This window comes from Amblyomma americanum, chromosome 5 (genome assembly GCF_052857255.1).
Source record: "Amblyomma americanum isolate KBUSLIRL-KWMA chromosome 5, ASM5285725v1, whole genome shotgun sequence".
NCBI lineage: Eukaryota > Metazoa > Arthropoda > Arachnida > Ixodida > Ixodidae > Amblyomma > Amblyomma americanum.
Window position 1 is genome coordinate 51,112,039 of NC_135501.1, and position 17,875 is coordinate 51,129,913.

The following is a 17,875-nucleotide window of genomic DNA, read 5'->3' on the forward strand; positions in this document are numbered from 1 at the left end:
ACGATGCTACATTTTTCTATTCATATGGCTACACTACATGTACCTCTTATCTCCCCCCCCCCTCAGTCTCCAAAAAGATTTATTGCAAAGAATTTAAGCACTGACAACGAAATGATATATTTCAAGTGGCTTATGTCCACTTATGGACTCATTATGCCGTTTCTTGAGTATTTGCAAGTGCCGGGTCTCCATTGTGCAATATAAATGCAGCGTATGAATTGTTACTCCCAAAAGCGTAATTTTAAACAGTTCGCCGTTTAACTAAATTCTGACAAGTAACTTTTAACTAATACAGCAATTAGAGATTTTTAGCCGGTCGTTAGCAATGGCTGTATCAGTTTTTTCAAGCTTCTTAAGCGCGACTACCCTCAGCACTCTGGTTCGTCAAAATGGCTATTTCGACCAGTTACGTGCATTGGAGGGGTTCTTGGTCGGCACACGTTTCTAAAGCTCATGTATTTTGGCATGATGTAACGAAAAATTGTTCGACCACATCACCGAGAGCAGCTGCGTTTTTGAAGTTCTAGAATTCGATACAGCAGTTGGTAACAGCCAGGTACAAATCACGACCACCGGTGGGCTAAATGTGACACTTAATCGGAATTTAATTATCGGAAATTAGTTATTCGGCTAATTAGTTTTCTTTAACCTGCTTTAGTATGTCCATCAACATTGGCGTTAATCTGCCGCGCAGGGATGAGCGCACTCTTAACGGCATGTCTGCATACCATCCTAAAGTAAACGCTACGATAACAGCTCGGTGCTGAAGGGGCTAGTAGCTACTATACAGCAGCCTCATGAAAGCAAGCTACAAAAATCAAGCCACATTCTGGATCTGTAGCGATATTTTGTCGAATAAATGTCTAGAAGAGGACGTGTGGTTTCTATAAATTGACGACTGTTTATACTTTTTGTAATACTTTCTAATTCTTATAGAGATAATTTGCTTCTAAAAGCATTATTGTCTATCTTCCTATAGTATATGAAATATATGGTTATATTTTCGGGTTTCTGACACAAAAAAAATCATCGTTTTAACGCCTTATTGTGCCCCATTGCAACACTCTAATATTAGTACGAAAGCACTACTTCACGAGGTCTAACCAGATCGCTGAGTTTATGTGAATCTTGACGTTGATGTTGACCTTGGCGAAACCACAAATTAAAGCAATGTTGCCATGACTGGGATTCGAACCTGCGGCGGCGCGACCCAACCAGCTTCGCTCTACCCTGCACGAGAGCCCTATGCTATCGCCCCAGTCTCGCGCCTCGTGGTAAACTACAACACATTCTCGCTCTGTGCATAGCACAACGTCGTCGTCTTCAACTAATACTTCTATCGAACTAATGTCCCCAGACGTGCCAACCACCTAAGAAAGGAAAACCTTGAGCCAACCATGCTATACACATGCTTTCGTACGTTTACTCGGTATAACAAGGTTAAAACCCAACACTTTTTATTTTTTCCATCTGCAGCGGCTACAAATGTTGACAAACAGTGCACTGCAAAAGCGGAAAAGGGACTTTGCAAGGCTAAGCTTCCAAGGTGGTGGTTCAATACGGATTCTGGCAAGTGCGAGCTCTTCTACTACGGAGGCTGCGGTGGCAACCAGAACAGATACCTCTACAAGGAGGACTGCGAAAAGACATGCGCTCCGAAAACACGTGAGTTTCTACCCGTAATTTTACAAATACTTAACGTGGGGCGCTGATTTAAATGCGTGATAGGTGAGACCACGTTGTACGATACACAATTGAACAGCTTGGGTAACTTGTTATATGAAGCAAGTGAGGGAAAAACACAGGCAATAAAGGATGTTTGATGGTTGTGCTGGCTCACTGTATATCAAACGTTAGCCTATATGGGTTTAAATGGGCTTAAGAACTATTCACTGAAAAACATTTAGTATAGTCTACTAGAAAATGCCTCAAGTATAAAGCTGTTCAAGGGCGAAGGAATCAAATAATGCATTGTCCTTATATATTATCAACACGGCATAGGCAGTTTTTTCTCACCTTCAAGAAAAATTGTTTTCTGTTCTTTTGTTTACTGCCGTTTTTACAGAATTTGAGGAGATATAATAATTTTCACGCACTATAAGCAAGTGATTCCACGCTCGCTGTTATAATCAACACATTTCCAAAACAAGAATTGCTCAAGCGACAGGATGGGTACTGCTTGTTCTCATTCAGATTGCTTATGGGAAATTGCTAAGGGCATTGGCTTCCCTTGTGACTTTCTCCAACATTACGAAAGCTATGCATAGGAGTTACTCACCATCATGCAATTCCTCTATTATTGTCATGTTCACACCATCACAGATGAGCGCGGAAGTAATTGCACGCAAGGATGGTCACTGAGCCGGTTTTCGGTTGCTTAGAATTTTTGGATTTTTCGGTACAATATAGTTATGCTTTAAAAAAAGAAACTAGCTCTGCTCACTGCGGAAGGCGTTTTACGAAACCTTGAACTGTGAGTTCTAAGTTAAAATCAGTTGTAAAATTAGAAAATATATTTTCTGTCTTGGAAACGACTTTGACTCCAAAACCGCCCTGAAAATTAGACATGCGCCTTCCCCAAAGTATTTATCGACGGCATTGCAGTATATATCATTTCGCTTCTTGGGTGCATTATACATTACCGCAACATCTCCTAGAACGTATGACGTCAGAAAAATTTAAGACTTCCCTTCGATCTGTATGAAAGGGTGAAATAGCCCGATAAAAAACTTTATCTTCACTAGTGGGCTTACAATGAAGGCTGTGGTGACTGAAGTCAAATTTTTTTCAATAATAATTGCAGTACGCACTGAAACTATGCATACTATCTTAAAGAGAATTGAGGAGAATTTCTACTTCACATATAGCAATGAAAAGTATTTTGGGCTAGAAGCGTTGCCTTCAAAATTGTTAATCATTACGAAAAGGTTTGATACATTGCTCCTGGTCCAAGGTGTCATGCAGATAGTGCGGTTTTATACCTTGAAACATTATGACGAACGAAGCAAGCGAAGAGATGAGAAAGCGCCGTGATATTTCACGACTGAATTTGAGAAATTGCATCTAAAAAAATTATGATAACGTGTTTCGCGCTTGTTTGCTGGATTACTATCTTTATTAGCTTGAGGGTATTTAGGACCACGTGTAAATCTGCCGCCTTCACTAGCCAGACGAATGATTTAACGAAGTACTGATATTGCGCTGACTGTTGTCTTTCGCGATCCTAACTCCAAACATCATTCAGAGTTTTCTCCAAATAGGCAAATTCATTTACAGTTGTATTCTTTGCAGTGAACGAAACGCCTCTCACCACATTCAGCAACAAGAAGGCCAACTTCGATGACAAGAAGGGGCGGCTTCCCGGTAAGTAGCAACCGTTTACGTGCATCACAACACAAAAGACTTCAAAAACACTGGACAAGGATGGTAGGTGCAAAAGAACATCCCTTGAATGAATTATGAAATTTTGATATCACTTTTTACCCATGCTTATCTGTTTTACTTTCTGGTCAATATAGTATATCCCAAATACTTCCTCGTGCAGCACTGCGAGTGCTCGACGCATAACGTTGGCTTTTCAAGCCGATGAAAATGTTGGTGTTCTTCTGTTATATATGTTATAACAAATGGCTTTTGCAGTCATCGGTAGATTACTGGATGTAACGAAAAATTCGCAGCTGGTGAATATTAATCTCAAAACAATATTCGTTTTTGAAGCCCAGTTTCGCTTTGAGCAATGATAGAACAATTTCAGGACATTGCGGCTTTGAACTTTTAACCAAAAAAAAAAAAACAATTAATGACATGGAGGCACCCGTAGAGTCAAACTTCGCACAGCGCTACGATATCTCACGTAATGAAAAACAAAATTGATTGTGAGATGAAGAAAAATTTGTTATGCCGAGCAGCAAGGACGGCCTGCAGGTAAATGCATTGTCTCAATTGTAGATGCGCGATATTTCATGACAACACTTATTGACGACCTTTTGCAATAACGCCATTATTTTTATGTACCTAATCTACACTTTGTACTGTTATTTGTGTTTTTTTTCTGTTGCTTTTCCTCTTTCCAGTCCTTAAACCCCTCCGGGCTATGAGGGCATTGAAATAAAAGTAAACGTACTGAGACGAAAATAAAACCATGTCGGAAAGAAAATAAAATGCGGAAACTCATATTCTACCTCAAATCAAACGTATATGAACTCGGACGAAGCATATTCGGCGAGGAACGAATAACGATTTCCCTATTATCGCGAAAGAGACTAGAGTAATTCAAATAAAGGGAGACGTGTAGCGGGAGCAAGCCAGTTGGAGTAATGAATAGAGAAAAAAATTGAAGAAAAATCGGTTTGCGACAGAGACGATAAAATTAGAAGATTCATCGCGAAAAAATGCGTCTTTGGTCGCTTAATTCCCAGGATTGGACGTGATGTCACTGGACCGGAAGACACTTAATCAGACCGGAAGTTGCAAACATAAAAATTCAATGTATTTTCATTGCGTCTGTGTCCCCACCTCTAGACACATGAGGGTAAACGTCTAGCCACCAGCTAGTGAAAGAATCATACCAAATTCGACCTAAAGACACGAACAGCTCACAATACTAAGGCATTGATAACATTTAACGTAAATAGGTGTCTATGTGAGAATTTTTTTTCCCTGAGCGGACGTAGCTGGCGGATGATGACTGCGATCTAGGCGATTCATTGGAGCTCGGAATATAGCCGTGATATTATTATTATTATTATTATTATTATTATTATTATTATTATTATTATTACTATATTGATATAACTATCAATAATTCCGCGGATCTCCACAAGGCAGGCGTTTTGGCTATCGTCAAAAACGTTCCACAATAGATTTTTTCTGCAATCTTAACTGCTCGATCCTAGGGAAGTACAAACTTTAAAAGGAAGGTTTGCCTGCGCATAGGAAGAGTGGCCCATTGTCTTAAGTATTTCTATAACAGTACCTTGCAATTTGACACAGTTGCCTCAAAATTAAAATTGACCTCCAAGAATACTACATTTGACTGACTCATAAAAGTTATGCTTCAAGGCTTCCTACTGAAATTTCTCATAGCTCACTGTTTACTTATGCAAATCAATTGCGAAAATATTCACCACTTTCAGGATCCGGCGTAGGCGTATGCATGGAGCCGCCATACACTGGGCCTTGCAAGGCGAGCTTCCTCCGATTCTACTACGACGCCAGCAGCAATACTTGCCGCCAGTTCACCTACGGCGGCTGCCGCAGCAACGGCAACAACTTTAAAGCACAACGTGATTGCATGAGGGCTTGCGGAGGTCGACGGCGCGGAGGTCTTCGGCCGCGCTAAGAAGAGATCGAAGAATAATTCGTCGTGCCATTCTTTACACTATATGTATTTTTGCGAGTAGCGCTAAAGGGAACGGGGAAGAAAAAGAATCTAATGTAACGTAGTGATTCCGTACTTCTTAATTGTTGTTGTTAGCCCATCCTTTGATACGCTAACAACAACAACATCTTAATTATAAGATTGCGCTGCTGCTTTGCTGCTTTTGCTTCCGTTAATAAAGATAATCTCTCAAGCGTTTTGTAGTGTTTTATGACTAAGTTAACATTTCATAAGTGCGACAAAATATCATTTCAAACGATACCACGCGTAAGTCTGCTCCAAATATTTCCTGACTCTTAGAAACAATCACAACGCTTAGAGCACTGAGTGTCCTGCTCTAAACTCTGATAACTGCACAACTTGGCACAAGTCGAAAAAACCTGGGACACTAAATGCAACTGCACAGCTCTGAAACAAAATATTTGGTTTTTAAGGCATCCGCGTGGGCAGCAAATAAGGCGGCAAGTTACTTCAGGCGCAAGTAAGGGAGCGTTGCATTTCGTATATATTTCATCACGTATCTCTGTGCTAACTATATTCATTTTCAAACATCTGCCTGTGGTTTTGGCTACGATTACTCCCTTATTAGAAAGGATGTCTGCCCAAACAGCACCAGCACCACCAACATACCACTGATACGTATGCTTCAACGTCGCGAATCTATCCGCGACTGATGAGATGCGTTGAATCGGTGATGCATGCGTCTCCTCATCGATATACGGTACGCCCGCCAGAACAGTGTTTCATTACGATGAAATTGAATTCAGCAGCCGTTGAGCGACACGAGTGGCTCACCGGCCACTCGTGAGCCGGGGATCAGCGGCTCAGGAACCTGTTACATGCCCATTTAATAATATTGTAGAGCTGTTTATTGGCACGTTGAAAGCGCCCGCAACGAAGACCCTAGCGCAAGTAGTCTAGAAACCAGCGAGGGGAGAGACCGGGACACAAGTGGCAGCTTTCCAGCACGAGCATCCGACGAGCGGCGCAAGCGCTTCGTCGGCGTCGCCGTCGGTGCGGGACCATCTTCCTCATTCCAACTGCCCCGGCGGGAAGCAATCCTGGCGACTCAAAGCGAGGAGACGACAAGAAGGCTGTAATAGGACTTCAAGCGGCTGACGTGAACGACGCCGCGGCAACGGCAGCGATGGTCCGAAGAAGGTGTCACCGGTTCGATGATGTAGGTCGAAGGTGACGTGCGGTCTGAGATGCGGTAAGGGCCGCTGTGTTTGGCCGAAAATTTGGACGCAGCCAAAACATAGAGGCAGACCAATGAGCCAATGAAAAGAGAACAGCGGGCGTGTCTTGACCAGACTCGTGTGATTGCACAGCCCTTGATGTTCGGCGGTGAAGAAGCGAGCCAACTGGCGGCACTGCTCAGCAGGGCGGGTAATGTCAGAAAGGGCATTGTATTCCGAACTGTCGGGATTGTAGGGAAGCATTGTATCCAACATACAGGATGGCTCGCGCCTGAATAAAAGAAAGATTGCGGAGAGCCAGTGGTTGCTTGAGATGCGGTGTTATAGGCATAGGTTACGAACGGAAGAACCTAATCTCAATTACAGCTCTCAGAGCGAATCCATATGGCGATGATGACCCAAGAGTCCGGTTGAAGCGTTCGGTCAGGCCGTTGGTTTGGGAGTGGTAAATAGTAGTGGTGCGCTGGACTGTGCGGCACGCATCAAGAAGCTCGTGAACAACTTCTGACAAGAAAACACGGCCGCAGTCACTCACAAGTTCTCGAGGAGCGCCGTGCCGCAGCAGGACGAAGTGATAAAGAACGAAGAAGGCGACGTCGCGAGCAGTACCCGCAGATAGGGCAGCGGTCTTAGCATACCGAGTGTGGTGGTCCACGGCGGCTATGATCCATCGATTCCCAGCGGTCGTGAAGGGAAGTGGCCCATTTAGGGCGATGCATAAACGATCGAAAGGGCAGCTGGGCACGGTATTTGGCGGTAACGGGGCAGTCGAGGGGCAACGTGGCGACTTCCGTTGCTGACAGGCAGTGCAAGAGTAAACGTAGCGACGAACGAAGTTGTACATGCTCCGCCTCTGGCGTAGTCGCTCGTATGTTTTCAGCGAGCCAGCGTGAGCGCTCTGAGGGTCGGCATCGTGGTGTTCACGAATCTCAGACCGGAGATGTCGAGGAATCACGAGAAGCCACTTTCGGCTGTCTGGACGATAGTTGCGGCGGTACAGGAAATCGCCGTGGAGGGCGAAATGGGAAGCTTGGCGACAAAGGGCCCGTGGTAAGGAGGCCGTAGAATGTGCACGAAATACGTCGAGCAAGGATGAAATCCATTATTCTTGGCGTTGTTGAAGTGGCATGTCCATGGTAGGGAGCGCTGCGAGTAGGGAATATATTGGCGAAGAGCGCGCAGGAGAGGGCATTGGCGAGCGTGACAAGGCGTCGGCATTGAAGTGCTTGCGGCCCGACCGATAAACTACACACTAAACGCAAATCAACCCAGATGGCTGTTTTTGGCTTGTCCTCTAGCGTCCTCCCAAATCGAGGTTCGATATACACAGTTAGACTTCAGGTAGATTTCAAACCCCCAAAATACGGAGGACTTACGGTTGGCGAATGGAGCAAATTTGGTGTAGATTTTTACGCCAAAAATTACGAAGCACTTCCGGTTAGCAATGAGAGGTTTCAACCACGGCGAAAAACTGAGTTTTGGCTGCGGTGTCGTGTTCGTGCAGGCGCCAAAATTTCGCAACGCCGGCATACAGGAGGAGGAGGTGATGACAGCGGTCCGTTTTTCTATATTGAATTTTTGCTCTTTCTTACAGGGCTACTAGAACTGCTAACTATATAGGCGGAACGGTGCTAGTTCGTTAATCACAATAATCAGGTTCGAATGCGCTTTGTAATCATGAACAAAGCCCAATCGAACGTCAATGTTGAGAAATAACAGCCAGCCCCGTTCCATCCATGTCACTACGAAGTAGTACTGTAAGGAACAGGGCAAGAACGATGGATACAAAGTGCATCGGACAGCTGTCTTCACTTCCTCCTGGATGCCTGCGTTGCACGATCGTGGCGCCATGCATACACACGACGTCCCAGCCACGTCGCAGCGTACTGCCGTACATCGCGGAAACAAAACGAGACCAGCGGCGGCGGCAAGGAAACGTCTTTAATCTGACTACGTTGTGTATACGACACTTCTGTAAAAAATACACAAACAATGGCTCCGGCGCTAGCCGGAAGTATCTTGAGGGTGTGGCTCGCAATGGGCATGAAAAGCAGAGTTGGGGAGACGACAGGCAATGAAACTGAAAACAAGACCGTCGTAACGGATCTACGTGCCAAATTCTTGCAACGTATTTTTTCTTCCTCTCGTAAAAGTATACCATCTCTTCACTGTGGTCCAAAAACCGAATCCCTGAAGTTAAAGAACCTGAATGGTGCACAAGCCACTTGCGGGCAGCTCCACATTGGACAAATGTTTGCTATCTCTCTGCCTTTAGAAGCTTTTAAAAAGAATGCATTTGTATATCGTATCCTTAAAATCCGTTCATTACTGTCACTTACTCTTGCAGTCCATAATGGACCTTTTTAATGGAAATTATGAACTCCGTGCTCCACTCGCGCATTGAAAATATTTTTCGAGCACTATTTTTTCCAGTCTATAAGTCCTCAAAGTCAATAACAGCAGGATTCGCAGTAAGGATTACACAAAAACATGGCATATAGCTTGTGCTCCGTGGTTTTATTTTCGAACAGAAATTTAGTTCTTGGATTTTACCTTCATAGTGCAAGGTAGCTGTGTAAGTTTGTTAGACATTTTTTTTTTCCGAGACTGCAGTTTTGAGCACTTTACAGAAGATTGTTACTAGCACGTCCTCAAAACACTGTTCGCAATTCAACTTGTGCATGCGACTTACATTCATTCCATTGGATGTTCGAAAGCACTGCATTACACAGACCACCACTACAAATAGCACTGCACTATCAGAAATGTTAGTTACTACCTACAAACATATCTGAAATATTAACACCAGCAGCATTAAAAGGCTGCTTAACATGCCAAGCTTATTCAATTGAAAAGAAATTGAAGAGCCTGCATAAACAAAAGGTCACAAAGACCTGTAGATTAGAATTTTATTTTTTTAAATGGAGGACAATAAACAATATTTGAAACCGCAATTCTGGGACCGGTATTAGAGAGAGGGACTAACTTGAAATCAGCACCTAAAAGTAATCAAAACTATACAATAGCAAATCTTGAAAAACAATGGAGAGTTGACTCGAAAAGTTCTTCGCTACACTTCAGGCTAACTGGTGCTGTCAGATAAGATTAGCTAAAACCATTTTATGCACCAGACAATTCCCAGTGGCTTATTTCAAGTGGCTAACTTCAAGATGCCGATTACAAACTACAGTAAAAGAAATACGAAACAGACATCCTAAAGCAGCCCACTAAATCTACGGTAAAATATCACAGGTATCCAACCTCTAACGTTTGTGTTTGTTCTTGAGAAACACATAGGATGAACATAACCTTAGAGAACGTATAAAATACATTCAATTTAACACACAATCGCATAAAAACAACACAAAACAAAACATTACACTCAATATATGGACGCCTAGCTATTCTTTAGAGAAAGTTTATGTGCCCCGAAAATTATGTTAGCCACCCATTTGAAGGAGCCTGTCGCAAATAAAATGCAGCACTCATAACTTATATGAAAAAAATTAGAATACAGAAACACATGCACACATGCTTTTCAATCTAGCTAACAAGTAATGACTAATGCTGAAACAAAAGGAATTAGTCAACCTGGTATTACCTGACTGTGCGCACTACAAGCAAAGCAAAAACACATAGGCTAAGGTCAAAGCGCCAAGGACACAGGCATTCTGTTTGATCGGGAGAAAGACATTCATCAACTTTACTTTAGGACGAAGTGAAGAAAAATTCCATAAAAGTTCCCATGGCAACTGATCAGACTAAGTACTAGTAACTTGGTGATTATATAAGTTATTGAATTTCTGTATACCTGTGTCTAAGCACCTATTTGCTTGTAAACTTAATTGTTCACCAAATCCATTATCACCATTATTTTTTTCTAATTAAAGGATATTTATAAATGCTAGAAAATGTGTCATGTGGCAGAACAAAAAGTCTATAAAAAACATAAAAAATTACGAAAAGCTGACAGTGCTTCTAGGAAGCTGTCCGAGCTAGATGTAAAGATATAAAACCGTGATTAGCCCATGCAGGGACAAGAAACCAGTGAGGTGATGATTCTTAGGGTCAACGAAATGTTGCTGTTCCTGTTTGTCATGCCTTTCCATGCTGTCACAGAATATGAGTACAGCATTTGTCAAAGTTTAGAGCCCAAGGAATTCTCTTCTGAGCCTTGTTGTGCATCGCTAGCATTCCAGATCTCTTGAATGTACAGAAAATCTTGCCCGGGCCACCGTGAATGTTCGACATCCATGGATGCTCAGAGGCCTTATTACACGGCTTAGAAGCCAAACCCTTTGGCTGTGAACTTATTGACAAAGGCTATATATCAGTTTTCTCACAGATTCATGCTGATATTATTTTCCTCTTTCTTCACTTTGGCCAACTGTATCATGTTAACATTGATAAGTTACAGCAGCCCAGTTTGTGTTCCACTACCAGCATTCCAAACAGTACTAAAAAACTAGACATCTAAAACATTTACAGGCGGATAGAAGAGGCAGCTGTGAAGGAAATACGAGGTGGTTTTTAAAAATTGATGAGCTCTAAACCATCGAAGCGTGGTCTATTTTAAGCCAAGTCTCTAAAAGCACTCTCCAGAAAGGTCAGCAGACAGAGTGCCTTCTTTAGACTTTCCAAACGGAACACCCAGAAGGCTGCGAACAGCAGAATCACGACAGAAGCGATGAGGTTTTCACTACAAGGCGATGGCCAATGAACAGGAAAACTGCGCCTTGATAGGTGGGGAGGCATGCTGCAAGTGCTTTGTCCTGCAAAATTAAAAACGAAATATCACTGACATTTCTAGCACTTGTAGAAGTGCAAAAAATAATGTCACATTTCAGTATGATGCACATTATGACTACACTATCCTAGGGATGAATTCATGAGGGCGTGGTCTTCCCTCCTCAAAGTGAGACATTTTACATAAAAAAACCATGTTCAACCCATTTTTTTTCAAGAATAAAGTCAAAGAAATTCAAGGTTCAAGCATGTCACTGGCCGATTTTAAAGATAATGGTAACCAGGCTAATTTACTTAGAGCTATCAAGACTGTCTAGCTTCAACTTCATTGCCCACGACTATGTGCAGTCGACCTTGGCGAGAAGTCTTGTATCAAAACTTTTTTATTCATGATTCGTTAGTATGGATGAATCACTTTGCGAGAATTTTGCTCGGAAACCAAAGTGTCCATATTACAGAGCCGCGACTGTACATATGATTTGTCCATTAGAGCCATGATCACATTTAGTGGGAGACCACAACTATGCAACAGTTAAACAAAATGCTGCAATTGCCTCCCTGCCAAAGATTTGAAAACCATATTCTAGCTATAAGACAACTGAGCTGCTCAATTTCATTTAATTTCAACCAGTGCAGCAACAGCCTAACTGTAATCGAACTAGAGGCCAAAGAAACAATGGTGAGCCACTGCTCAAAAGGGAGCGTGATACAAATTGCGTATTCGAAAGGTACAGCTGCAGACGAAATCTACCACTCTTGCTTTATCCGTGACATTTGATACATATGGCGACTACAAGAATTTTTGCTGAGCATCGAAGAAGCAAATGTTCTCCAGGTAATCACATTTTGAGCACCTATAACAGCCTGGGAATAACCAGTCAGTACTGCCCATGAATCATATTTTCGTGTGTATAATGAAGACCTAAATATACAAAACTGGTATGGTGTTGTTCAAAGTGTATATCGCCATTATACACAGCTTGTGAAGTAGCACTCCACAATGACTGGATACCATGGAAGACTACAACACAAAGCACTCTTTTCCAACTGAAAATAAAAAAAATATCTGCACCGTATCCAGACATCACTACCATTTGTCCATAAAATGACAAATCCACAGTCGCAAGAACAAATAATGGCGATCGCCTCTCCATAATTTCGTGCATGTCTAAGAAACCACAACCGTCTCAACATTGAATTATTGGTTATTTGAAAAACGTGGTAGTGAACTGGAATGAAAATGAGACAGTAGCATTGCAAATCAACAAATTAGCAGCGTGTCAGTACGCTGTATCTGGTTTAGTCATGAAAGTACTCTATTTTCAGAACTGAGCATTGTTGCAGCAGTTACACTGGCTCCTTATTCCTACTACTGTCTTTTTTTAATTGCACAAATAACTATGCCTGCATTTTAAAGAAAATCCCTTGGGGGTCTGCAGCTCCTTACTGTCACTGATTGCATCCCGCCTCTTTGCAAGATAAAGAAACACCAGTGCTTTCTGTCAGCCCCATTCTAAAATAAAAAATCACAAAACCCAAGCTTTGCTAAAGCTCGTGACATCAATGACTAAATTTGAGTAAATTCTACGCCTAAAAGGTAGTCAGTCATCAGATGCTCAGATAAATACTGAGCTGCTATTTTCGTACAAAAATTTCAGTTCCAGCCTATGTCCACCAATCATTTGCACAAAAATACCTACAAGTTTTGCAGGGGGTATCTTTCTCTGCGACTTAACTCTGAACTTTTTGGTACTGCTTGTAGATTAAACTGATGCAACCTTGGAGTTCTTCGTAGATTAGAACCTGTATAGAACAATATCCAGTCAGGTTTGATACCAAACAAATCGTTATGAATAAAATGTATGTCGTTCGAATTACTGACTCCAATTCTGATAGGTGATGATAGGTGATAAGTATGTGGTGCTTTGAAATTCCAGTCCGGTTTGATACCAAACAAATCAATATGAATAAAATGTATGTCGTTCGAATTACTGACTCTAATTCTGATAGGTGATGATAGGTGATAAGTATGTGATGCTTTGAAATTAAAGCAGCTGTTATATTTTCACAAATGGTGACAGTACGTTTATACTGCACCATCGAAGTTATGCCGCAACGAACTGCAGAACATAAAGCAAGAACTGACAGACGTTGCTTTCTCGCTTTCACTTGTGTTCCAGTGAAAAATAGATTGTGCCATTGACTGAAAGCAACAAATAATCAGATTAGAATTCTAAATTTGGCGGCCGAATCTATGACGGCAGAATACAAGTATGCACTTCAGAAGCTTTGAGCACATTCATTTGCTGCGACGCGCACAATAAGCAAAATTATGTTTTTTGTGGGGAACCATGGCATTTTAGAAAAAGCAATCTGATTTTTTTATGTTAATAGCGATGCCGCATACCTCGTTCTGCGAACATGCATGAAATTAAGAGTGGCCAAAACTGCTGCACATATCCAAACTAAAATGACACAAATGCTTCGGAGTGCACTAAAGTAAAAATGCCGAAAACCTACAGCCGCTTGCAAGGTGCACTTCAGTGCAGACGCAAGCAGACTTGTGAAGGCGAACTTATAACGCAGGCAGTGGGATTGACTGACAATGCAGGCGCTCAAGTGCTGGCGCATAGTCATATAAAACAACCCATACACTGGCAGCGCGTCGTTAAGAAAACTGCGCTAATGGTTTGCTCCATTCCGCAGCAGAGTGCTCCAGCGCTCCACCCAAGCCTGCTCACGTCTTTATCGTACAGCGATATTTAAGACGCAAAATCACTTACTATGACGGCGAGACGGATGTGAGACGGCAGGGATTCAAGATTATCCTTCCGGGCAGCAGCGTCGAGGTAGAAATTTCTCTCCCGCTGGCCAAGGGCGCGGCAAAGCCAGCGCTTGGCTCAATTCGCTCACAACGGCGCCATAGCGCCATTCGCAAACCAGAGCGAGGGGAAAGCTCAGCCGTCGTTTACGATATCCACTTCAGTGAACTCTATTAAGCATCCATCTTTCCTTTCTCCGTCGCGGATCGAAAAGCAGCAGTGTCAAGTGCGAAGTCGTCGCTCACGATATCCGTTCCAAGAGAGGCTGCAGACAACCCACCGTGCTCAAATCTGCGATGCAATCAGAGACGGCCCCGCTGGCGCTGCTAGGCCTAGCGCCTACGTCGCTCACAGTCACAGGGTCCGCACTCACGACTCTCTCGCCGTCTTCTGACCATTTGCGCCGCCTGCTGTCGTTTGCATCTGGACCGAAACCAAAACTTGCTGCTTCGTTCCGGAACTAAGCGAAACAGATAAAGGTACACAGTTCCACTGGCGCGTTCTTTTGAACAGCAGCAGCAATTCGACTTCGCTTCGTTTCAGTTGACGTACGGGGTTTTACTCTACACCATTACGAAGGTTCGGAATGGCGACAACCACTCCGTTAGAGACGGCTGATGAACGATTGCGGACCTCGTTAGCACACCGTCAGTTCTTGCTGGTGTTGCTTCGGTGTTTATGATATCATGTGCACCGTTTTACTGGTGTTCTCGTCTGACGATGCGGAGTTTTAAAGCGAACGAACACCGATAAACCTCCCATCTCGTGTCATTCGTGTTTAGTGTGTACGCTAATGTCGAATTCCTGAAGGCGGAGAGCCCAGAGGCCAAGGCGCCCTGACGGATCTTTGAGTGAGAGCAACCAGCACAAGGCGCGGTGATCGTAACGACGGTGAACGGGCGGCCATATAATTATGGGAGAAATTTAGTGAGAGCCCACACTACGGCAAGACACTCCTTTTCTGTCACGGTGTAGTTCGACTCAGCTTTGGTGAGAGCACTGCTGGCGTACGCAACGACGTATTCAGGAAATTCGGGCTTGCGCCGGGAAAGGACAGCACCGAGGCCGATTCCGCTTGCGTCGGTGTATCCCTCAGTAGGGGCACTGGGGTCGTAGTGTCGAAGGATAGGTGGTGACGTTAGGAGACGACGGAGCGCACCAAAAGCTTCATCGCAGGCCGAGTCCCAAGTAGACAGGTTGGCGGGACCATTGAGGAGTTTTGTAATGGCCGCGGCGATAGAGGCGAAATTGGGTACAAAGCGCCGAAAATAGAAGCAGATGCCCCCAAGTCGGCGCACCTGTTTTGCAGAAGTCTGTTTAGGGAAGTCAGCCACAGCACAGTGCTCGTCAGGATCTGGCAAGACGCCGTCTTTGGAGACGAGGTGGCCGAGTATTGTCAGCTGTCGGGCGCCAAAGTGACATTTTTTAAGATTAAGTTCAAGGCCAGTACTGGTGAGGCAGCTCAGTATCTGGCGCAAGCGGTTGAGCTGCCTCGTAAACTCAGGCGAAAGCATGACATCATCATCTAATTAGCAGAGACAAACGTTGCACTTTAGGCCACGCAGGATGGTGCCCATCATTCGTTCAAACGTAGCGGGAGCGTTACAGAGGCCGAATAGCATCACGTTGAATTCATATAAGCCGTCAGGGGTGACGAACGCCGTTTTAGGACGGTCGAACTCAGCCATCGGGACTTGCCAATAGCCGGAACGGAGATCCAGGGAGAACTCGGCGCCTTTCAAGCAGTCAAGGGCGTCGTCAATACGGTGTAGCGGGTAGACGCCTTTGTGTGTAATTTTGTTAAGCCGGCAATAGTCCAAGCAAAATTGGGTCGATCCAATTTTGTTTCTCACAAGGATTACTGGGCATGACCAAGGACAGGCAGATGGTTAAATAACGCCACGTTGAAGCATGTCGTCAGCTTGCTCATTGCAATTAAACAGCGTGCGCTAACAGGACGTACACAGGAAACTTCTTTCCTCTGTCTCCTAGTTTCCTGTGAACGTCCTGTTAGCGCACGCTGTTTAATAGAGATGTACCAACTAGCCCGTCAGAAAGTTCTACTTCCTCATTGATGACGCGGCGCTCGGGAGGTGACATACGGTAGGGCGGTTACGGAGGAGAGCATGCGTACCGGTATCATTGTGGTGCTCGACAGTGGTCGCACGGCCCAAACAAGTGGGCTGGTGGTCAAACGGTGACTGAACCTGGTTGAGCAGGGCAAGGAGCTGTGCGCGGTGAGCCGTGTCGAAGGCGCGGTCAACAGAGCGGTTGAAAATGTCCGAAGAGAATGAGGCACTACTGCGGGATCTGCAGTAGTGCCACGTGGGGTGAGGGCAGCGACGTCGGCAATGGAGGAGGTCATATCAGTGTCTAAGGAAGAGATCCAGTCATCTGCTTTAAAATGGCCAAGACACTCGCCACGGAGCAGCGAGAGCGCAGAGATCGCGGTGTTAGAGACGAGGATGGTGGCAGCACCGTGGTGAATGTCGATGACGGCGAAGGGAAGAGAGAGGGGTCGGCCAGAGACAAGGACGGGGAAAGGCCTGAAGAGAACGGTGGCGTCAGTTACCGAGGCGGCCCAAACAGGGACGAGCGCGGCACTATGAGGGGGAATGTCAGTGTCCTCGGCGACAATAAGCTTAGCAGAACGGCGAATTGTAGGCTAGCCCAAGGGCGCACCGCAGAGCGGAGAGAAGACGACATGCGCTCGGGCGCAGTCAATGACGGCACTGTGACGCGATAGAAAATTCCATCCAAGGATTACGGCATGGACGAATGCACAGAAGACTAAAAATTCGACAACATATAAAACAGCGATAACGGCGCGTGCTGCACAAACGGCAGAAAGATGAACGGTCTTGGCGCTAGCTGTACGGAGGGAGAGTAGAGAAAATGGGGGTAACTACGAAGCAAACGCACAAGTTTTCTTTAATTTCAGAAACGGCGGCCCCAGTGTCCACATGTGGAAGTGTTTTTACGCCGTTTACAAACATATGTGTTTTACCAGCGCAAGAAGTCGCGGATGGAGCAACACGGAACAAAGACAAATGAGGGCTGACTGAGCGCTGGTAAAACACTATGGAAAACCAGCTAGCCCATAAGTTGATGCCGTTCGTCTACAAACAGGTCAAAAAGATTTGACTTACAAAGCCGAGGACTTAAGCAGGGCGATTAGTGCGCAGTTCGTGCCCCAGGATCAGCGGATGCTAGTTTTCCGAATCGGTGGGGACCTTGCGACGCCTCATGGGTGACAGTGAGCGGCGGCGAGGGGAAGGCGAGCGGTGGGAACCGTAGGGCTGGCGACCGAACGCGCGGTCAGGAGCGGTCCCCTGAGGTAGTGGTCCAAAGGTTGGCGAAAGTTGCGGTCTGTGTTGGGGTGTCCGGCAGAGGGTGCACAGGCGCATGCAGAGTACGTCGACAGAGGCGCGCGACGTTGCCTGGAAGACGGCAGGCGTAGCAAATCGATCTGTTGTCAGCCGTGCGCCAAGGGTTGTAGGTTTTGTAACAAAAGAACTGTAGCGCAACCAAGACGAACACAAGAAAGAGGCACACCGCTGAAGTAACGTATGCATAAGCCTGCGGTCGCGGTGGTCGTGTGAAAGCTTCGGCATAGGTGAGAGACACGGGTGCGGGCGCAGGTGGCACAACTGCAGGATGGCAACAGGGTGGGGCTCCATGGATCGGGAGAAGACCGACCTGGGGAGCCAAGGGAGCCCGTTGCCGAA

At 44.8% G+C, this 17,875-nt stretch overlaps 1 protein-coding gene across 1 annotated transcript in view; it reads left to right on the forward strand.

Moving 5' to 3' along the window:
- LOC144134683 (thrombin inhibitor hemalin-like) overlaps positions 1 to 5,573 on the forward strand; it is a 37,039-nt gene extending 31,466 nt beyond the window's left edge. Inside the window, exons 2-4 of the mRNA XM_077667537.1 lie at positions 1,477 to 1,665; positions 3,292 to 3,363; positions 5,136 to 5,573. Of these exons, the coding sequence (XP_077523663.1) occupies positions 1,477 to 1,665; positions 3,292 to 3,363; positions 5,136 to 5,341 (467 nt within the window). The 3' untranslated portion in view covers positions 5,342 to 5,573. The remainder of the gene's footprint in view (positions 1 to 1,476; positions 1,666 to 3,291; positions 3,364 to 5,135) is intronic.
- Positions 5,574 to 17,875: the final 12,302 nt, after the last annotated feature.